Genomic DNA, 23,440 nt, shown 5'->3' with positions numbered 1-23,440 from the left:
CTATTTTGCTTCAAGATCTCCAATACACTGATGCCTTTGCCTTGTTGGCTCAGTTTGGGTCACTGCAGCTGGTGCCTGATTGGTTCAGGCAAGAAGCAGTGAACATCAGTCTTGCTGCTAATCTGAATAAAATATATTAATTAATCTGAATACAGCTAAATCCCTGGCCAATACAATCAAGTGGCAGTTTGATGTTTGAGTCTCATCATCTTCATCAGCTGCTCCATATTAAGTCCTAGGACATCAACAATGAGGATAGTCCTAGTCAAACCCTGCCACCTAGATCTCAAGCATTGATTTGATTTTGGCAACTTTCTTGGTACTGATATGTTAACATAAATATAAGCCATACTGGGTCAGACCAAAGGTCCATCTAGCCCAGTATCCTGTCGTCTTCTAGTGGCCAATGCCACGTGCACCAGAGGGAATGAACAGAACAGGTAATCATAAAATGCTCCATACCCTGTCGCTCATTTCCAGCTTCTGACAAACAGAGGCTAGGTACACCATCCCTGCCCATCCTGGCTAATAGCCATTGGTGGACCTATCCTCCATGAACATATCTAGTTCTTTTTTGAACTCTGTTATAGTCACGACATCCTCTGGCAAGGAGTTCCACAGGTTGACTGTGCATTGTGTGAAAAAATATTTCCTTTGGTTTGTTTTAAATCTGCTGCCTATTTCATTTGATGACCCCTAGTTCTTGTGTTACGAGAAGGAGTAAATAACACTTCCTTTTTTACTTTCTCCACACCAGTCATTATTTTATAGACTTTTATCATATCCCCCCTTAGTCATCTCTTTTCCAAACTGAAAAGTCCCAGTCTTATTAATCTCTCCTCATATGGCAGCTATTCCATATCCCTAATCATTTTTGTTGCCCTTTTCTGAACCATTTCCAATTCCAGTATATCTTTTTTTTTTTGAGATGGGGTGACCACATCTTTATGCAGTATTCAAGATGTGGGTGTAACATGGATTTATATAGAGGCAATATGATATTTTGTCATCTTATCTATCCCTTTCCTAATGATGCCCAACATTCTGTTAGCCTTTCCAACTGCCACTGCACATTGAGTGGATGTTTTCAGAGAACTATCCACAATGACTCCAAGATCTTTGTCTTGAGTGGTAACCGCTAATTTAGACCCCATCACTGTATATATAATTGGGATTATGTTTTCCAGTGTGCATTACTTTGCATTTATCAGCATGAAAGACCCATGAATTATGAAGTACATTTACCAAGGAATACCACTGCATGGTCAGCGATCACTTGGTCACCAAAAGCTTCAGTGTCGCAATAAGGTTGCCAGTGATGGGTATAGACCTAACATTCAGCCAGAACATCTTAAGGATCTAGCTAGAGAGAGATCCAGGATGGTGCTCAGCCTTCAAGAAGGCTATGTCCCTTTGGGATTTGTCATTATGGCAGTAATCAGTGCACAATAGCCAAGTGATTGTACACTTTGAGACAAAGTACTTCCTTAGGTTATGTCTGCATTACAAGGTAGGGATGTGATTCCCCTGCTTAGGTACACATACTCGCGCTAGCTCTCATAGAGCTACTGCCAGTACCAATAGCAGGGTAGCCGCAGTAGCATGAGCAGCAGAGGCATGGCTGAGCTGTGTCAAGTACATACCCACCAGTTTCAGGTGGGTTTGTACTCTGCACAGCTCAGTTGTGCCTCCGCTGCCTGTGCTACCGTGGCTAATACCGGCCCTCTCGATGAGAGCTAGCGCGAGTATGCGTAGCTGAGCAGAGGGATCCCATGCCTACCTCACGATGCAGATATAACCTAAGGAAACACTTTGAGAGAAAAATGTGCCGTCAGTTGATACTATGTACTCATTACTTTCATAATGACAAATCCCATTTGTTTATATGATCAGGGGAATCCCATATCTAGCTCCCAGTGTGGATGTAGCCTTAGAGGCTCGTGGGTGTTAAGGGCATAAGCACCCACATCAAATCCCAAGTCTCTTGTCCATTACTTGCTGTTTCTCGTTTTATTTCTCTCTGTATAACGTCCATTTCTCATTTAGCTTGGATTTATTTTGCTATTGCAAGTTTTGGCTAGTGTGTTTTTTAAATGTAAAATGATTTTCAAGTTGCTATGCTTGTCCGACATACAAATATAAAGTACTTACCTATCCACGTCGCTGAGATATAGTTATGTATAAAAAGGTAATGTATCTATTCACATCCTATTAAAAAAAAAAAAAAAAAAGAGGAGGATGGAGTATCAAGTTGTACCTATCGAATCCCCGGTCCAACAATTGGTGTAATGTTTGTTAAATGCATTAGATGAGTGGCTCTCATATACATAAAATACAAAACACTTGGTGTGGCACAACCTTTTGTAATTCTAATCAGTGTCATAGTAATGAATTCTTTCTGATACTATAAAACAGTCTATGTACCAATAGTGGTTCACATACAGCAGTGCTGAGAGTTGCTGTGTTAGAACAGCACCACATTCTGCGTATCTGTTTCTTCACAGAGAATGTACAGGATGGTTAGTGGCTGTGCAAGCTTTACCATACAAACAACCCATACTCAAGAGTAACTTTTTTCTAATGTTCACTTGATTCTTGGCCTCAGTGTGGAGGCTACCAGTAAGGCTGGCAGTTCTGGTGGGGTATTTTATTATTAGATTTACATAGTATCTATCTTCTTCTTTTAAAAATATCTGATATACAAACTGCAGTGTAAACAGGGATCATTTCCATTCACCTGTGAAGTAGGGTCAAATTTGGCAAGTGTTAAATGGCACACAGTACTGCTCCCTAACAGTTTATGATAGGAAGCTATCCAGTTGAAACTGGAAGGGAAATGTAAGTAGTTGGAAAGGAAATATAATTTGGTAGAATGTAATTACCTAAGTTGCAATTTGACCAGAAAACTTGGGTAAAAGTTGTCTGCATATAGCTAACCTGCAGCTGCCAGCTCACTACACTCAGGTGACTAAACAACACTCAGGATGTGACAAATTCCATTAGTTCTAGAACTGGTCTATCACTGGAGCTGATGATTTTGTAAATAGTGCATTTGATCTGGAATACATCACTCAACCTAGAAATTCTTTCAACTAAATGCATTTGAGTTTCTGACATACAGGCAGATCGTTCTATGACTGGTTTGTAGCATAGATGAAAATACTCTCAAGTTCACTGGAACTCTTTAACCGCATTTTTCTCCTTTGATTATTTTTAGTCATCAAATACATGATGTGGCATTAAAACCTCTAGCTACTGTAAATTAGAAAAAAGTGTAACTGGGGTACGTAAAAGTTTCCTGTGACGTAGTTCCCTAATAAATGAGTAATTTTTCCTTTCTGCTCCCTGAATAACTTTTACATCTGTGTTCCTATCAGTTTTAAAATAAAACCAAATGCTCTGATCTTTGGGAAACAAAAAGTAAATTTTTTCTTTTCGTAACTTTACTGTGGTGCTAACTTGCTGGATCTCAGTCTTAACATGTCAAGGTTTTGTAACTAAACTGTTCAATGCCTACAATAAAACTCCAATAACATAAACAAATGACTGTTCGTAGGATCTGAATTCGTACTTTAGTTGTGGGTCTTGGACTTAATCCTGCATTCTTTACTGACTTAAATGGACAAACTGAGGAAACAGAAGTCCACATGGTCATTAACTGGGCTTGTGGTGCCATTAAAGGAGAATGGGAAGGGAGTAGAGGGCACTGATACAATAGTTGTAACCGAATAGGTTCTAGAAAACTGTCTTGAAGCATTGCTTGAACTTCCTGGGCTGAAGGCGCTTAAGGCTTGTGTGAAAGTTCTCTGAGTACCCTGGCCTGTGAGTCACCTTGTTACACTCTTGTCTGTAGCAAGAGGAAGAATTTCCTGGGCTTAACTGGCTGTCAGATTCCTGACACCACCAGCATGTTAGCCACTCAAACTATCTCCTCTGGGCTATGCCAGTCCTTACCTTTTCTTGCAGGTGTACTCCAATCCCCAAGTCCCTTTAACTCCAAGAGCCCGTTTATGCCAACTGGCAAAGGGCACATCCAACACACTGTTGGCATAATATTTACCCAGCGTCTTGTAAGGTACTGTGTAAAAACTGGTGACACACTGGTCATGAATATCCTTGTGTGATGGGTATACTGGTTGTTTATGAAGAGTTACATATGTGTGCTGGAAATAAGTTCATAAAGTGTGTTTTGGAGGCAGTTGATAAATAAGCTTGCCCTAGATAGACAAATGAATGTGGATATTACCTGATTGCCTGGCTTGATTACAAGCAAAAGACAATGAAAATACATTTATAACTAAGGTAAACAAAGTGATTTAATCCAATCAAAAAGCAGATTGGCCAGAGGATGAGGACAGCATGGCATCTGCACACCAGTGGGGGAGAAGAACTGTCTGCAGTATGCACTTCAAAGGAATACATTTTAAAAGTTTACTGGAGTATAAAAAGGTGGGGAGAGAACCAATTAATGATATAACACTTAAAGGACAAAGCAATGAACAGCACCCTCTGAATCTGTAAACCGTGGATCCTCCTGCCTCAGGGGCTAGAGATGCTGAGAGTTTGATGTAAGTGAGAAAGCTGCTTAGGCTAAGATTGTAGCTTGCTGAAGTTTAGTTTGAGACATTAGAAAGCATCATTTTTGTTTTGTGTGTAACCACACCTGTCTTCTTTCTTTTTCTTAATATCACTTAAATTTATGCTCTTAATAAATAAACTTATTCTTAGTTTTACAATAAACTATCTCAGTGCTGTCATGTTATATAAGGTGTGCATCCTCTATTAAGCCAACAGGCTGGTGTGTATTCTGTCTGTTTGGAGACAGCAGACTTGGTTAATTTCTGAGAGCGTCCAGTGAGAGGGACTGGACACGGCAGAGTCACACCTCTGGGGAACTGGGGTTCAATGAATGTTACCTGTAAGGCAAGGTTTAGACTAGCAGAGTCTAGAGGACTTTGCTGATGAGGTGGACAGACTGGTATGGCAGGAGCTATCACATAGTTAAAGCTCTCTTGTTGAGGAAGAGGAGTAACACAGTTGCGTGCCTGAGGGAAGCTTGTCCCCTCTTTAGTGTCCAGCTCCTTATCCACTGAATACACAAGAAATACCATGTCTGTTATCTCCGAGGGAACAGTGTATGCACCAGGTTGAATGATTCAACGGATGAGAGCTCTGTATAACACAACAGCACTGAGATGTTTTCATGATAAATACAATAAGTTTGACCAAAGATTCAAAAGATAATGCAAATGGATAATAGGAACAGGGTTAAACATAAATGAAAATCATAGCATAACAGGCTAACTTTCTGTATAAAGAGGTTTCTCATCCCCAATACCCTTTGCAGCATTTTAATCAAGCCCGATAGAGATTACATTTTCATGAATGTAAACATGCTGTCAGTTTGCTTCCCAGGCCTGGGATAAAAGGGAGTCCCCTTGCTTTCTTCTTGTATCCCCAGAGTTCGTCTGTCCTCAGGGATAGTAAAAATCCCCGTCACTTGTTTTTCCCAAGTCCCGCTTCTTTCCTGTTGATGTCACATTCCTCTGACTTCCTGCGTAAATGGGGCTTCCATTTTACTGGCTGCTAGTGTTTAATTTACATGCTGACCAAGAGACAGGTGAATAAACATCTGGCAGAAAACCTGTTTGTCAGCTCTGCCTTGATACGAACTTTAGTAACATATTTTCAGCATACATCCATAACTCCTTACATAGTGTCTGTACATACATGGCATAATGACATTAATGACCAGAGTGACCCTGCCTTTCATTTAAGACATCACATAATGTTCTTCGAACCAGATCGTGTGTACCAGAATCAGGATAATCTTGTCAGCTCCTTGACAGTGAACACTGAGAGATTCATGTGTCACAACTTGTCTGTGGTGAGATTTTTTTTCTTAAAATTTCAGTGTTGCATGACCATTGGAGCCACTGCACCAATGGTATCAACAGAGGGACTTTTAGCATAAAGAGAGCACAGGTGTCTCTGCCACCATGTTGTTTAACCTCACTCTGACCAATTCGATAGCTTCAGTTATTGCTACCCTCATGGAGCTGCCTTGTCGGTATTGCAGCCATGTGAAAACTTAAACACCAGTTCAGTATAGACTGTGTTATTGAAATATCTGACTATAAAAGGCTGAGCTAAGCAGGCTGTGGCAATTTGGAGCGTACAAACATTCTGTTCCTTTCAAATCAAAACATTATGTGGTCTGGTAGCATATTTTATAAATTGTTCAAGAAATCTGATTTTTATTTAAACATCACTAAATGGCTCAACCTCAAGAGGAGAATGCATCCTCTTTTAGCATGCGGTAAAGAGTAAGAGTACAAAAGTGTTCTAAATGCTTTCCTGAGATGACCAATTTCAGTTTCAAAACAAGAGCAACAATGTACCAGTCTATTTGCATCTTGGTGAAAATATTGCTAACTTCCTTTCTCCTATGTAAATACCATGAAATAGGCTGTTGGTGATTTGAGAATCTACCACTCTTGATAAATTCTCAAAGGCAACATATCAGAGACTAGCAAACCTTGGAAATAACAGAACCTAGCTGGGGATGTCTGATGGGGCTGATAAGAGAAAGCTATCATTTTAGTTTGATAGTACTTTTCTAAAAAAAATCAATACTTTATTTCAGTGTTTTATCCAAAGCCTGTAATGAGATATTAAGGGCCAGATTAAAAAGAAATGTTCAGTTTTCCTATTGCTGAAGCCTGATATGGGCTCCAAAACCATATTTATTAGCTTGTGTGTCTTACTGACATTGTACTTCATTCTCTAGGGCTGCCTGCTCCACTTCTTTTACAAGAAAGATTCTATTTAGAACATGTACAGCATTATCAACAGCAGTACATGCTTCTCTGTGCTGTCCTGCCAAAGTTGAAACTGCCAACAAGCATTTTAGTCGTGATGGTAGCTTTTGTGGGGGGCGTGTGCGTGTATTCAGTAATCAACTTTCTTGACATAGGGCCCATTGCTCCCCGGCTCCCAATAATCAATTTGATCACTATTTACCTGTGCTACTTTGAAGTAGGTGGTTTAGAGCAGTTTCTCAACTGATGTTTCTCAGTTAACAGCATCACACAGCCTTGAATATTTCTTTACAACCTAAAGCAAAGAAAATCTCTGTTCCATACACCCTTTTCTCCCATCAAGGTCAAGTATTCTGCCAGCCTCCCAAAACATACACAAATGTGTACATAGGCTTATCGATCGGAAAATACATAGACGTAATAAATTTCAGTTTAAGGCCAGAAGAGACTATTATATCGTTTAGTCAGATCTCCTGTAGTCAGATCTCTGTACCCCTATATTGAGCCCAGTGTGAACATATTAAATCATATCAATCCTCAGGACCCTAAACTGTTATGCGTGCAGGAGAGACTGATGTGCCACCAAAGGTTGAGATTCCTGAAAAGGCAGGAAATTGACTAGGAGTAAGATGCTAGCAAGTTTTCTACACCACAGGTGGTAGAGGAAGGCAAAAAACTCCAAAGGTCACAACCAAACTGGCCTAGGGGAAAATTCCCTGCTCACCCCTACTCTGGTGATTAGTTGGACTCTAAGCACATGAGCAATACATACCAGTAAGGTATGTGAGAGAAGATTCTCTGAACCAACTCAGAGCCCTGGCCTACTATGCCCGGTGTCCGATCACCAGCTGTGGGCAATATCTGATGTTTCAGAGGAAGGCAAACACCCCCCCTCCCTTCCAAACGTCTGGCCAATCATGCATGGGGAGCAGGAGTTGATATTTCATTAGATTATAGATTATTAATAGAGTATAAAGCCAGAAGGAACCATTGCTATCATGCAGACTAACCTCATGTATAACACAGGTCATAGAACTACCTTGAATTAAATTGTGTCTGAACTAGAGCATATATTTTAGAAAAACATCCTATGTTGAGGTAATATAACCTCCTTACTCCTGCTCAAGATTCCCCTATTTGTACGTTCAAGGATCACATTAGCCCTTCTGGCTGATTATCCTTTGACCCAAGTCCTTTTCAGAGTCATTGCTTTCGAAGATAGAGTACCCCATCCTGTAAGTATGCCCTGCACTCTGTTCCTAGATGTATGGTAATATAAAAACACGTATTGTTTGGGTTGTGCCCAGATTACCACTCCCCCAAAATTTGTGTCATCTGCCAAGTTCATTGCAATTGTCTTCTTTCAGGTCACTGATAAAAATGTTACATACCACAAGATGAAGAATCAATTTTTGCAGAGCCCCCAAGAAACATACTGCTTTATCCTTCTCCTCCCCCCATTTACAATTACAATTTGAGACTTAAATCTGTTAGTGAATTTTAATCAATTTAATATGTGGTATGTTAGTTTTGTATAATTCTAGTTTCTTAGACAAAATGTTCTGCTGTACCAAGTCAAATGTCATATCAAAGTCTACGTATACAATACTATTAGCTTGATCACCCGATCTTTTAATCTCATCTAAAAAAAATTCCAATTTATTGGAATTTATTGAGATTTATTTTCCATAAGCTCATGTTGAATAGCATTAATTATAGTACCCTCTTTTAATTCTTTATTAATCAATTCTAGTATCAGCTTTTCCATTGTTTTGGCTGGGATAAATGTTAGATCAACTGGTCTATAACTGCCCAGGTATCCAGTTTTCTCTCTCTAAATATTGGCACAACATTAGCTTCCAGTTCTCTGGAGTGAATTCCCCAGTGTTCTAAAACTTATTGAAAATCAATAGTAGTGGTCCAGAGAGCTCCTTGGCTAGCTCTTTTAAAATCTTGGGTGCAGGTTAGCTGGACCTGCTGATTTCAGAGTGTCTGACTTTAATAGCTGCTGTGTCAGATCTTTCTGAGTTACTGTTGGAATGGAAAGTATTTCATCATGATATCAATGCATTATCTAGCCTTTTTCCCAAGCACAGAACAGAAATATTTATTGAATTCTTTTTTACGGGGGAGTGAGAGGGGTATTAACAGTTTTATCATTTCAATCTAGTAAGGGACTAATACCATTGTTAGGATTCTGTTTGTTCTTAATATAGTTCTTATCCTTAACTCTGCTAGCCATGGAATTCTCCTTGTCTTTTTGCTTCACTTATCAGTTTTCTACAATCCCTAGCTTCTTATATTTGATAGATTATAAAATAATTAAAAATGTATGTAAAGGGCTTGTGAGAACTTTTTACTTCAAATTAAGGGTCACTAATCTGGAAATGTTGAGCACTGCCCCAGAAGGTTGAGTCATTAATCAAATCTGGCCCATTATCTTGTACCTGGGATAGTTACAAGAAAAAGAATAGCGGACTGTTTTATGCGGAAAACCACTGTAATACCTCTGTTTTACTTTGAAGTAAAAATACAAGGTAACTAGATTAAGACTAAGGTTATCAATAATTCCATACTTTAGCTATGGTGTCTCAATTTCACAGCACTAATAAAAGTGCCAAAATCATCTGGAAATATACTTTATGAAATTATCTTAATGTCTCATGTAACTGGAGCTTCAAGTGATATCCAATATTATCTTACCTGGGTCTCTAATACTCACCGAGCTTACTCAGTGTTTAATTCTTCTGAGTTTTTGTGCATCTAATCAACTTCTTAGTAGCAATGAAGACACTTCAGGTGGTACATAGCAGGTTAGTTGTACTTCCCTTGAGCATAGAGAGCTTTTCAGTTATGTGTTATTGCTTCAATTTAAGCACGATCACATCCTCATTTTAATTTTTCAGCTATTTCATGTAGTTGGCTTAATGCATGTCAGAAGTGAAAATAAAATATTTTTTTTAGTTTTTAAAATCGGACTGTAACACTCATTCAGTTCTAATTGTTGAAGTTTCCAAAAGCTGTACATATTGTGATGTGGTGGTGTTCTCTAACATACATTGAGGGACAAGATATTAGTGGAAAAGAACCACCAGACCATTTCACTTCTCTTCAAATGCAGAAATAGTCAGAGATGGAGGGAGAATGAAATGACTTGTGTGTACTGTGTTATCTTGGAGTTCAGCTTAAACTTACTGTAATATTTTCTCCTATTTACCAGGAATTGTTTTTGAATTCTTTGGTGATGGTTATAAATGCTTTTTGAACAATTATTGCAGTACTGTTTTAGAGTAAATTTTTCAAAAGCTCCTAAATCACTAGATCCCATTTTCACAAGTGACTTAGACTTCCAGGTGACATGGAAGCTTTTGAAAATGTTATCCTTAATCTTGACACATCCTGTATATTGCATTAGATTTGTGTTACAGGTAATTCCATGTTGCAGTATTTTGGTTTTAGACTGTATGCGCAATATGCTTATTCACACCAGACATCCACAGTTACATAGTAATCATCTGTACTCTGCAATTTTCCTCCTAGTCATTTGTCTAGTACAGGGGTGGCCAACCTGAGTCTCAGAAGGAGCCAGAATTTACCAATGTACATTGCCAAAGAGCCACAGTAATATGTCAGCAGCGCCCCATTAACTCCCCCACACCCAACTCCCAGACCCTCCCACCCACCGGCAGATCTGCCAATCAGCGTGTCCCCTTCCCTCCCCGCACCTCCCCATCAGCTGTTTCGTGGCATGCAGGAGGCTCTGGGGGGAAGGGGGGAGGAGCAAGGGCACTGCAGTCTCAGGGGAAGGGACGGAGTGGGGGCAGGGCCTGTGGCAGATCCAGGGGTTGAGCAGTGAGCACCCCGCGGCACATTGGAAAGTTGGCACCTGGAGCTCCAGCCCCGGAGTCGGTGCCTATACAAGGAGCCACATATTAACTTCTGAAGAGCCTCATGTGGCTCCGGAGCCACAGGTTGGCCACCTCTGGTCTAATAGTTCAGAGTCTCTGGACAACCCACAGAATGAAACTGTGTTTGTTAGTATCCTCACCCCTGTTTTGTTTTTGTTGTTATTGCAATTATGTTGAATGTGTTGCTGGCACACTAAAGAGATGCAGGATGCCAAAATGTAGGCACACTGAATTGTGAGTGCCTGTGTGGCTCCCTTTTGGTAGAAATAAATTAGCTACCTGGATTAGAAACCGGTGTTTTGTGGTGAAAGACACTTTTCTTTTGTTACTGTAAACCCTGTCCTTATCAAACCAATTTCAGCATATTTGTGAATTATCTGAAAAAATATGGGGTTTGGGCGAAAAAGTAGCAAGAGAATACAGAATGGGAAAAGAAAATAGCACATCCAGAAAGTGAGGAAGGCTAACCTCTACAGCAGGGGTGGGCAAACTATGGCCCATGGGCCACATCCGGCTTGTCAGACCTTTTAATCTGGCCCTCAGGTCCAGCCAGGGAGCAGGTCCTCCGAACCCCTTGATCCCAGCCCAGAGCCCCCTCTTGTACCCCAAACCCCTCACCCCCCCCGCCCAGCCCTGATCCACCTCCCACCCTCTGAACCCCTCAAGTGTATCCTGGAGCACCCTCATGCACCCCAAACCCCTCAGCCCCACCCCGGAGCCCTTCCCCCCCTCCGCACTTCAATCCCCTGCCCCAGCCCAGAACCCCCTCCCTTACCCTGAACTCCTCATTTCTGGCCCCACCCCCAAGCCCTCACCCCCGACGTACCCCAACCCCCAATTTTGTGAGCATTCATGGCCCACCATACCATTTCCATACCTCCATGTGGCCCTCAGGCCAAAAAGTTTGCCCACCCCTGCTAGTCTGTTCAACAACTGATGCCAATAGTGTGGTCTTCCACCATGGGAACTGGTAGGAGAGAGAGGAAAACTGAAAGGGGTACTTGGATAAACAAACAAGCAATTGCAAAAACAAACAAATGCGTAGCTTTAAGTTCAGAGGTATCTCAGCAGTCGTGAAGAGGGAGATATCAGCACTAACTGATTTAAGTTCAACCCTGAAATCATGTTGAGTGTAACACAAAAGCCTGGTGAACTAAAACCCTTAACCATTTAAATACCACACCATGTTTGTACTCAAAGCATTCTTGACAAAATAAGTCATCATCCAGTGTATACCAGGAATTAATTGTGAATGAGCATGATAAAATGACTCTGAATGTGAAGAGGAAACGAGTATCTGAAATGAGCCAAGATAACTTAGGTTTCTAATGCAAAGCATATTCCTTGAAAAATCTTGAAATTCCTAACAAAATAAGCTATTGCAGAAGTTAACTGTGATAGCTGCCTATCTTAACTATTTTTTTCTCTTTAGATAACAGCGATTTAATTGCTTGTACAGTGATTACAAAAGATGGAGGTCAGGTTCAGAGATTTCTGGCTGTGGATATTTACCAGATGAGTTTAGTTGAACCAGATGTTGCCAGACTGGGCTGGGGAGTCGTTAAATTTGCGGGCCTTTTGCAGGTAAGATATCTGTTGACACGAGGATTTGTTTTGCAGCTGAAAAGTCTGTTAATGTAAGAAACAGTGTAATCAAATTTAGTATTGGTTTTATCAGTGTATGTTTTAGGTCAATAGCATACCTCCCTATTTTCTGTGTACTTAGTATCCTTTCTAATTCTATCTTCTGTTAAATTGCTTTATGCTATTTCCAGCTTTCCAAAGAAGTTCTTTAAAAGTTCACTAGCTGGACACTTGCAAATGAAGTAACTTCCTCATAAAGGCCCTGCTTCAAGAAAGCATCTCTATTAATCAGAGCACTGAAGTCCCACTAACGTCAATAGCACTTAAACACATGCTTAAAGTTAAATCTGTGCTGAAAGGCTCTTCTGAATCACAGCAATAGGGAACAGATCTTATAATACTCGTGAAGAAAAGGAAAGAGATGGTTTCTCATCACAAATTAAACTGTGTTTTTAAACTCTGAAATTCTTAAACACGAATTCCGGTATTTGCTCTATTAAGTACACTTAACAAAGAAAATAATAGCTAAAAGGTGCCCTGAAAATTGTGTGTGTGTGTGTGTTCTATATGTATGCAAGCACACAATACATCTGGGTATATATTGGGAAGCTATTTTATTTAAGTGTGTATTGGGATTTGTTGTGGAATAGTATGAAATCTTTTATTCTACAAAATTACCTAGAACAGTGGTCACCAACTGGTAGATAGTGATCAGCTGATCGATCCTGGAGCCTTTGCCAGTCAATCGCGATTTCCGGTTGCTAAAAGTCCAGCAGCACAGCAGGGCTAACACAGGCTCCCTGCGTGTCCTGGCCACATGCTGCTCCTGGAAGTGGCCAGCACATCCCTGAGGCCTCGGGGGAGCCCCCTCAGCACCCCAAACCTCCTCCTGCACCCCAAACCATCTTCCCCAGCCCTAATCCCTCTTCCCAAGCCAGCACCCAAACCTCCTCCTGCACCCTGAACCTCTCCCGCTCCCCAGCCCTGAGCCCCCTCACAGAGCCTGCACCCCAAACGGCCTTCCCCAGCACTAATCCCTCTTTCCAAGGCCGAACCCAAACCTCTCCTGCATGCCAACCACTTGCCCCAGCCCTGACCCCCCCTCCCAGAGCCAGAACCCCATATCTCCTCCTGTACCATGAGCCCCCTCCCGCACCTCAGCCCCCTGCCCCAGCCCCCCGTATTCCCTCCTGCACCCCAACACTCTGCCCCAGCCCACAGCCTCATCCTGCACCCCAACCCCCTGCGCCAGGCTTAGCCTGGAGCCCCCTCCCACACTCTGAACCCCTCGACTCCAGCCCAGAGCCCGCACCCCAACCCCCTGCCCCAGCCCAGTGAACGTGAGGGAAGGTGGGGGAGAGTGAGTGGGGCGGGGCCTTGGGGAAGGGGCAGGGTAGATCCTGGGTTGCACTTAAATTCAAAAAGTGATGTTGTGCATAAAAAGGTTGGAGACCACTGACCTAGAATGTTACAGTGAAGAAAGCAAGTATAGATAATTCTAGAGTCTAGTCCTTTGAATTGTTGTTACCCGAGAAAAATGGGATTTCAGCATCTTTCAGTCTAGTTTATAATAATTCTTCATTTAGTCCAATGTTTTAGTACCTAATTCAAATTTCTTGGTATTCCAGCTGCATCAGAATGTAAACATCTATAAATGAGTTGCTCAGCAGTAGTAGTCTCTGTTTATTATGTTATGCCAAGCTCAATAGTCATGTTTCTAGAAAATGGAGAGAGAGAAGTACTCTTTCACAGTCAAACCACTTAATTGAATTTTTGCCTGACTTAGCCATGTTGGATTTACTTCACAAGAAATTTGTACCAATATACTGCAACATTTGTGTGGGGTTTTTTTTAAAGCAGTACCTCATGTCTCTGTCTTCTTATAAATATATATTGTTCATATCTAATTTAAATATTCACAATGAACAATTCAATTTCTTTCACCGCTAACTATATTCCATTTCTTTATAGGATATGCAGGTAACTGGAGTAGAAGATGACAGTAGAGCTCTGAATATAATAATTCACAAACCTGCATCTAGTCCCCATTCTAAGCCCTTCCCCATTCTCCAAGCCACATTTATTTTTTCTGATCACATTCGCTGTATCATTGCGAAGCAGCGTTTGGCAAAGGGCCGCATCCAAGCTCGACGTATGAAAATGCAGAGAATTGCAGGTAAGCAGATGCCTTAAATGTTTCTCTTTTGAAGTGGGAAACATGTCTCATGACAATTCAGTGTAAGATCTGCTCTTACGTGTCATCCAAAGCATCTGAAATACTGTGTCCCAGGAGAGGAATCTTGAAACCAGTGTCCAGTTTCTAAACAGTAGATCTTAACAATATCTTCGTATTATAGCAAAATGCATATTCATGTATGATAATGTCTGCCCCAGCAGGGAGGAGGAGAGAGTGAATGAACCACATTAGTGTTGCTTGATTCACTAATGGAAGGTACTCAGATACTATGCTGATAAGAACAGTATGAGAAGCTACATAAAATAGAATGTCAGCAGTTAAATTTTCTGAACTTTTATGCATTAAGAGATGTAGAAAGGAGTGTTACCTATGTAGGTGGTTATCCATCAGGTAGGGTGTCATAAAGGGAAGGGTAACCACCTTTCTGTATACAGTGCTATAAAATACCTCCTGGCCAGAGGGAAAACCCTGTCTCCTGTAAAGGAGTAAGAAGCTAAGGTAACCTCGCTGGTATCTGACCCAAAGTGACCAATGAGGGGACAAGATACTTTCAAATCTGGAGTGTGGGGAAACAAAGGGTTCTGTCTGTCTGTGTGATGCTTTTGCCGGGAACAGATCAGGAATGCAGCCTTACAACTCCTGTTAAGTTAGTAAGTAATCTAGCTAGAAAATGCGTTAGATTTCTTTTGTTCAATGGCTGGTAAAATAAGCTGTGCTAGAGGGAATGTATGTTCCTGTTTTTTTGTCTTTTTTGTAACTTAAGGTTTTGCCTAGAGGGATTCTCTGTTTTGAATCTGATTACCCTGTAAGGTATTTACCATCCTGATTTTACAGATCTTTTACCTTTTCTTTAATTAAAATTCTTTTAAGAACCTGATTGATTTTTCATTGTTCTTAAGATCCAAGGATTTGGGTCTGTGTTCACCTGTACCAGTTGGTGAGGATTATTATCAAGCCTTCCCCAGGAAAGGGGGTGTAGGGCTTGGGGGGGGATATTCTGGGGGGAAGACATCTCCAAGTGGTCTCTTTCCCTGTTCTTTGTTTAACACGCTTGGTGGTGGCAGCATACGGTTCAAGGACAAGGCAAAGTTTGTACCTTGGGGAAGTTTTTAACCTAAGCTGGTAAGAATAAGCTTAGGGGGTCTTTCATGCAGGTCCCCACATCTGTACCCTAGAGTTCAGAGAGGAGAAGGAACCTTGACATAGGGATTGAATGTATAATAGCTAAGGCCTAAATCAATGCAGCGCATGGTGAGGATTGGAACTAATCGGGTGAGTGAATGGAAGAGGATAGAACATACAGGGAAAGGGGACGGGCAGGTGAGAAAGGAAACTGAACATCTTAGTTATTTGATTACTGGAGAGCATCAATCACTGTCTGGAATATCTGTAATATGAAACAATGTATAAAGAAAATCTGTAGTAGTATTAAAATTAGTGACTCAACCTCAACTAAGAATTATTCGGTCTAGAGTTTTAAAATCTGTTTCTAATGTTTCAGTGCTATATGAAATATACTTATGCTTTGGTCCTGTGAATTATAATTGTGCAGTCTAATTCTTTGGTCTTCTTGATTTCTGGTATCTAAATTAAGAGTAAGTTCAGAGTTAAGATCTTCCATGGAAGTAGACCTAAAATAGTGTGGGTGGTCACACACACTGCAGATATTTACTTACCAGATTACCTGTCTCCAAATGGCTTGGCCTGCTGCCGTGCACAAACATAACTAATGAATGTCCTTGTTGATGGATATTTCTTACTACGATACCAATTTTTGAAATGGCTTGCAACCATCACGTTTATGTAATGGAGACATATTGCAAAAGGCCTGTTTCCTCCTTTAATAAATATTGGGGTTTCCCTAGTATATACATGAAAGGGAGTGCAGTTTGCAGCCACTTGTTGCCTTTCCCGCCCTGTAATTACAGGGCAAAACGAGCAGCAAGCTGTTTTTATTCAGAAGATGCAAGTATGAGCAAGCTATGTAGGTTGATCTAAACTAGCTATGGTCCCAAGATTCTGGACAAGTTGGCAATGTAATTCTCACATTAGATCTCCTTTTTATAGATTTTTATTAACAAAAAATCAATTTGTTTAAATGTAGCTCTCCTGGATCTTCCTGTCCAGCCTTCAACTGAAGTGATGGGTTTTGGACACAGCTCTGCATCTGCATCACAGCACCTGCCATTTAGATTTTACGACCAGTCACGGCGTGGCAGCTGTGACCCTACTGTACAGCGATCTGTTTTTGCATCTGTTGACAAAGTCCCAGGTAAGCCAGAACTTCTGATGAAGCAAGCTGCTGCTCCACGTCAGTCAAATATGTGAAACGTGTGGCACAACCTTTGCCTCTTGAACTTTTTGAGCAAAACCTCAGCCTCACCAGAAATGTATTTTTTTTCTTTCAATATTATCCATTTTAAACTATCTTGTTCTATTATATGTAACTTATCAAGAAGTGAAACCATTCTATTTTCAGATGTTAAAAACAAGTAAGTTGTTTCTCTAAACCTAGGTCAGAGTGTCTCCTTAAATAAGATATATCTAATGGTTGGTATTTTGCCATCTGTCTTGTCTTCAGATTATAAATAGGTCTGTTCAAAAATTTCTTAGAATTACAACCTTGAAACTTCTTAGAAACACTCAAAATGTTACTAATCAAGTTGTGGTAGTTTCATCAGTAGTACAAAATGACTAGTTCAGCAAGGTGTGGTTACCCAAAAACACTGATTCTAAGGAAAAGATGACTGCACATTTTAATGCTTATGTTCTGTGGTGTAAGCTTAAGATAGGTAAGATCCAAGTCTTTCAAAGCTCAGTTTCTAAAAATTCAAAAGTTGGTTTACAAGTTCAAGGCTGATTAGCCCAAGCATTAGTAAATATATTATAGAAAATGCTCTTGTAAGTGGCAGAGAAGCACAAGCTAACCTGATAAGTCTTTCCACCTCCAGCTTGTGATGTGAAGGTGCTTGTGCAGATGAGTATGCACTGGATACCTGAATAATTAGTGATATCTGGTACTTATATGAATGCTTGTTGTATAGCTTATAATAGTATCATATGGTCCTAAATTTGTTGCTTTTTTTAATAATGCAGTAGAAATGTCTGTCAAATGGCTATTGGTACAACTTTTAAATATATTAAAATTGCTTGGTGACAAATCTAAGTGTTTTGGCCTCCAGTTCCAAATGATTGAAAGCTAACTGGGTCACTGGGAACAGCAGATAGGGAAAAAAAATTGGGCTAAACTCAAATGTAGAGAGACACTCCGGGATGAGCCTCTAGGAAGAGTTGTTTAGTTAAGCAATATTTCATAACACGAGGTGCATAAGTAGCTTCTTGATGCATGCCTCAGTTGTGTTGTGAACAAGATGCCAAAGGTACATCTTCAAGTACCAAAGAAGTGTACTAGGTCTTCTAGTACACACCCTGTCACATATTACTGCTGTTGGAGTATGGGTCATTTAATGTCACGTCTTTTAAAAATCACATATCTTGTCCTCTCTGAATAGCTCCTTGTGATACAGAGGTTATAAATAGATTTTCTCAACTATTATGTGAAATCGGGCTAGTGAACAGATAACGTCGTCTTTAGTATGGAAATAGCAACGTTTATAAGTTAATAGAAAGGTTTGAAATTCATTTGAGGGCTTCAGGAAATGCAGAGTGCACCTTTGCAATATCTTGTGGAAATGAAAAGATAGGGCACCTGTTCACAATGTATTCCGTGGTTCGGAGGTCTCTGCATGCGTACTCTGGCGAATCTTTGATTCTCCATTTTTGCATCAGGTATTCAATGGTGGGATCATCTAGGAGGTGCTTTTTGTTTACTTCAGAGCCTGCCCATTGCACTCACCAGGTGTCTTCTGGGTAGGAGTTGGATGACAGAAGAGCTTTTTCAGCTGCCCAGAATGGTTGGTGGAACTTAAAGCAAGTGTGAGGTGGATGAACAAGGTTGTCATAGAGCATTTTTTGTTAGTGAGAGCATTCTTGTACCCATGCAAGATATCCTTCCTCCAATCATCTGTTAAGAGATGGCTGTTTGCGAGGACTGGAATCCAAGGCAGTAGAGTGGACTTTAGACTCATAGCTGTATTTAGCTGGATATAAATGAGGTCCATGTGTGACCTTCTTCCCCAAACGTGTGCGGTATTTGGCCATGCAATAAATTAAAGCCACTTTTGCCATTGTAGCACATGAGCATCACAGCACCAGCTAGAACCTGCTAGCTTTTGGATGATATTGATGCAACTAACAGAGAAGTGAAACCATCAAACCTTGTTAAACTGTGGTTGAGAGATTTTCACAGGACCAGTAAGGGTGTAACCAGTGCAGATTATGCGGCTAGGTTACTGTTTCCCTGTCACATCTGACTCAAGACTTCCATGGGAAAGGTGTGGTTGGAAAAGATGCCAAGATTCTGAAGGGGAGTAATCTCCTCTGAGTAGGTTCACTGAGTAAGATCATTGTCATAAATTATCTCAGCAAGTAACAGTACTTCTGCAAGGAGGACAAGATAATCAATGCAAATGGCTGACACTATTGTCAGGCATTCCTAATAAATAGTTATAATTGGTAGAGACTGGAGACTGTTTCATTGTTTGCATGTGCAAAAATGGAAAAAAGCATTAACATTTAACATGGTGTCAGACACTCAGGACAGGAAATTAAAAATATTAAAGTTACTTCCATGCAGTTCACTTGGCCATGGTGCTCATTCTAAATGTTTTATGGGTGTATATTACAATAGTCAATGATATAATGGGGTTCATCTTTAAAAAAAAGCAGTGGATATAACAAAGTATAAAAATGCTACAATAAGTGCATTATGGCCAAGTTAACATTATTGGAATCGCACACTTCTCTTAGAGTTATATGGTTAATGGTTTAATCTGACTTTTTTGGGAGGAAGTGAGCACCCATAGCTCCCTTTGACTTCAGTAGAAATTGTGAGCAATCATCTTTAGTAACTGACTGAAAAGGAAGATTAGAAATAAAGCTCAGGCACTTTTAAAATTTATCTGACAAGTTGCAGTTGAGTTATATTGTCCCTGTACTAGTCATTTTCTACTGCTGTATGTTTCAGTGCTATTAGAAACTGATATTCAGTACACGTATGCTGATGAGGCAGCAAAGTTCTCTTTATATTTATAGAGAACACAAGACTTGCCTCTTCTTTCACAGACATGGATTCACAGAGTAAAATAGGCAAAGTAGTCTAAATTAACATGCTTCAGCTATTCCAGAAATATTTTTCCAAAATAACTAAAGGAACCAGTATACAGGAATATTCAGTTCATTATGTCTGCCTACTCGATGCCACTCACTCCATGTTCTCGACTATTAGTGCTACACAGCTAATATAGCTATTGTAAAGTCTCCTGTGCCTCACATATAAGCAAAATTGTCAACAAGGTTCTCATTGCGGAATCTTTATTGCTTGTTGTAATCAGCAGAATTAAATAGATTTATCAGATCTGTTTTGGTTCAAAATGCACCAAAAAAAGCCGCCAGAGTAGCTTCCACGAAATTTTGCTTGGCATAGAATGTATTAGCTTAGTAGTTCATTTAATGTTCATATACTGAAAATAGAAGGCTAGGGCTGGACTGATATGTTTTTGAACTCCTCTCTGCACTGGTACCTAAATATGGCTGTACCTGTAGACAGGGTCCATGTCCTGGGCAGAATGTTAACAAGAACCACTGCTCTCTCCTGACCCTCTGCTGTTCCGATCACATATATATCAAAGGGGCATAGAGGACTAAAGATCTCTACCCTGTGCAGTTTAGGAGGCCTGGACAAGTGCTGGGACAATAGTCTGGTCAGAAGCTCTAGGTCCTTTATCCACTGCTCCCTCTTAAACTGGAAGTGAATGAAAGTTAAGTTCCTAATTTACACAGAAGTAGGTCTTTTGTCCCTTCATACCCTTGTCCATCTCCTGGCCCCCCAGAAATCTCCACCTCCCCTGAACAGCAAAGTGTCAAGGGCCCATGTACTCTGCATCAGGCTGCACCTGAACTCTGTAGCATTCCCATGTGGCAAACCAGAAATTCTGTGGTAAAGCCAAAAAGGAGAGAATTTGTGAATTAAAATATGAAAAAATGTAGTCAGTAAAGAATTGGTGTTGGTATTTTTGTTAAAATGATCAGTGGAGAAATGGCTAATGGCATTTGAATGATCATAATTTGGCTTTATATACTTACACTTCTCAGAGCTACTATTTCAAACTGTCTGCAGATTTCACTGCATGAGTTACACTGTTCACCTTTTGAAGGGTTCTTTAGCCGCTGCAGTTGTGAAGACCTACATTTAGATGAAAACTTGAATTTTCAAGCACAATTAGGAGGCAACTTTTGAAAAGAGCAATTGAGACAATTTGCATCACATTACATGAACACAGATTGTGTACATTATATAATTACCTTATCCAAAAAAGTCTTCTGCTCCACCTTGCTCTTACTGTTTTATGGCGCAACATGAAAGTTGCTTAAACAGTGTGTGTGGCAATGGTGGTTTGAAAGAAAAAGGGCATGAAGGAGAACTGAAATGTGACAAGAATGCAATGTACCATGACTACTCTTCTTATTATTGTGTTTATGACGCGTAATACGCAAATACATATTGAAAGGTTTTTCTCAACACAGATGATTCACCTGATGAATGGAGCATGTTTTATTGGAGAGGAACAAGGAACAATTTTAACATATTCCCAGAAAACCCTCGTAGCACATTCGTGGCCCCAAACTGTGAAGACTGAGTAACACTTTCCCAGAATTATTAATCAGTCTTCACAGATTGTGGCCACTAATACACTAGGAGGGGTTTCTGGAAGTATGTTAAAATTTGTTCACCAAAGTGTAGAGAACTTTGAGATCCTTTCCATGGTTGTCATGTTCACCACCTTCCTGGATACTGCTAAATCATTGCTGCCAGAAATGCTGTATTCTTGGAGCTCATAATAGTACTTTTGAATTTTTTTGTGGAGAGGATCCGACTTCCTCAAAAGGGGAAATTACTTTATAAACATTTCCTTGTGAAATATTTCCAAACGGAAATATCACTTAACTTGCCCACTAGCCTCCTAATTTCAGATTACACCAGTTAAACACTGAGCTGTATATTCAGTATATTTTACAGGAAGGACTCTTAAATATTTCCAACATAATGCTCTTTAATCTGTTTTACCAAGTGGTGCCACTGCCCTACTTGCTTATGGTTCAGAGGGACTTTTCTTTAAATAAGAAAACAATAGATTCCTCTGTCCCCCCCATCCTCTTCAGCGCTGTATATACCCCTTGTACATGGGGGCTTATCGCAGACTAATGGGAAGAGTTTGTGGAAAGCCTCTGAAGAATATTAGCTGTGCATTGCTGGTCATTGCCCCTTTCTCATTTCAAAATCTGAACAAAAAAAAAAAATTTCCCTGTACCACTCTAGGTTAAGATTCTTTTATGTAGATTTTAGTTAAGGGTTCTATACTTTTTAAAATTAAGGGAAGGTGATGACATCTATCCCCCTTTTGGGGGTCAGGTTGGAGAAGCACATATTACAGCTGGGATAAATGAAGCCTTGTTCATAATACTACTTTGGTTCACTAATATTTTTGTTAGGGATGGCAGATGACTTGTGGACAAGGTCGGGGCAAAGGGATCCGCACGGGGCAAAGGGATCAGTTTACCTAAATCATTGACTAGTGACTTGATTTGTCTGAAATGCTGACCATCTGTACCTCTCATTGACTTCAGTGAGGTTTTTGAGCATGTAGTACTGCTGAAAATCAGGACAAAGATCTGTTTGGCCTGGACTATGGGACTCCTGGGATATTCCAGACCTTCATGCTGATCACCTCCCACCTTCCTAATTATCTGCTGAGCATTGTAGCAAAGCGACCGCTCTCCTGTACTTTAAGACCAGCTTTCTGTTGAAAGCTCAACTCTTCTAAGTGCTCTAAAATCTCTGTGGTTACTTGGATTGTCTTGTAATTTGGCGTGCCTCATGAGGACATGCAGTTCTACTCGTGATCCAAATTTGGGGCCACTTGACCAAGGGGGACTTGAGATACCCCAGACCTTCATTCTCATCACCATCCACTGTCTTAACCTCACTTCCAAGGTAACTTTCTACAGTACTTGTAAATTCTGTTTAGTTTGGATATCAGATAAATACACCGAAGCATTTACTTCAAGAAAATATAGGTCAGCAGTGGTTTTAGAACATCTGAAGGGCTGTTTGTAGTTAAGGAATTGTAGTGCTTTACTTTTTTTTCCTGTTACAAAATATGTATTAATGTCTCCAAGCAATGAATACTTAAAGATTAGTTGTTTCTCATTAAACAAAATGAACTGCTGATTTCAAAAATGATACCTTAACATTTACTTTAGCTCCTGGTTCATAAGCTCCCACAATGGAATTGTGGGAAAATCAAAACATGAATGAGTTCTAATTTGAGAAATGCTGTGGAGATGGCTAAATTATCCTTTCCTTGTTTCATAGTTCGCCTAATAGCATGGTGGATTGTAGACCATAAGTAAGTTTAAACAAACCTAAATCACTCCCATTCTCTGTGGGGGAAAAACCCCATGCACAGTACTATGTCAGCCTGCTATGGAAATAATCACTATAGGGGATATAGAGGCTTTTGGCAAGTCTAAGTGCAAGTCTAATTTGAAAAACTCACATTTTCACGCATTCTTACTCTATAGATCTGTTCCGTGTTTGTAGTCAGTCATACCTGCTGATTTTAATGACAAGATGATATTGCTTTTTACTCCTGTTAACTCTGCAGGGCCAGAACAGTAATGAGGAATGGACTGGATTCTATTTCTTACTTGTTCACTGTCAGCAGAAGCGTTTGAAATTTAATCAGTTAGATCTGTGCAAACTTATTAAAGGAAGTGGAGTTGGATCAGTGTATCTGAGCACACAGTTT

General features: G+C 40.3%; 1 protein-coding gene across 8 annotated transcripts in view; it reads left to right on the top strand.

Annotated features, from left to right (window-relative positions):
* Positions 1-23,440, top strand: part of CLEC16A (C-type lectin domain containing 16A) — a 191,175-nt gene that overhangs the window by 122,186 nt on the left and 45,549 nt on the right. For all 8 annotated transcript variants that reach the window (XM_075132775.1, XM_075132774.1, XM_048865586.2 and 5 more), the window contains exons 19-21: positions 12,162-12,313; positions 14,285-14,489; positions 16,615-16,782. In XM_075132775.1, coding sequence (XP_074988876.1) covers positions 12,162-12,313; positions 14,285-14,489; positions 16,615-16,782 — 525 coding nt within the window. The remainder of the gene's footprint in view (positions 1-12,161; positions 12,314-14,284; positions 14,490-16,614; positions 16,783-23,440) is intronic.

This window comes from Caretta caretta, chromosome 10, assembly GCF_965140235.1.
Source record: "Caretta caretta isolate rCarCar2 chromosome 10, rCarCar1.hap1, whole genome shotgun sequence".
Taxonomy (NCBI): domain Eukaryota; kingdom Metazoa; phylum Chordata; order Testudines; family Cheloniidae; genus Caretta; species Caretta caretta.
The sequence above is the reverse complement of the archived record's forward strand: the minus strand, read 5'-3'. Positions and strand labels throughout refer to the sequence as shown.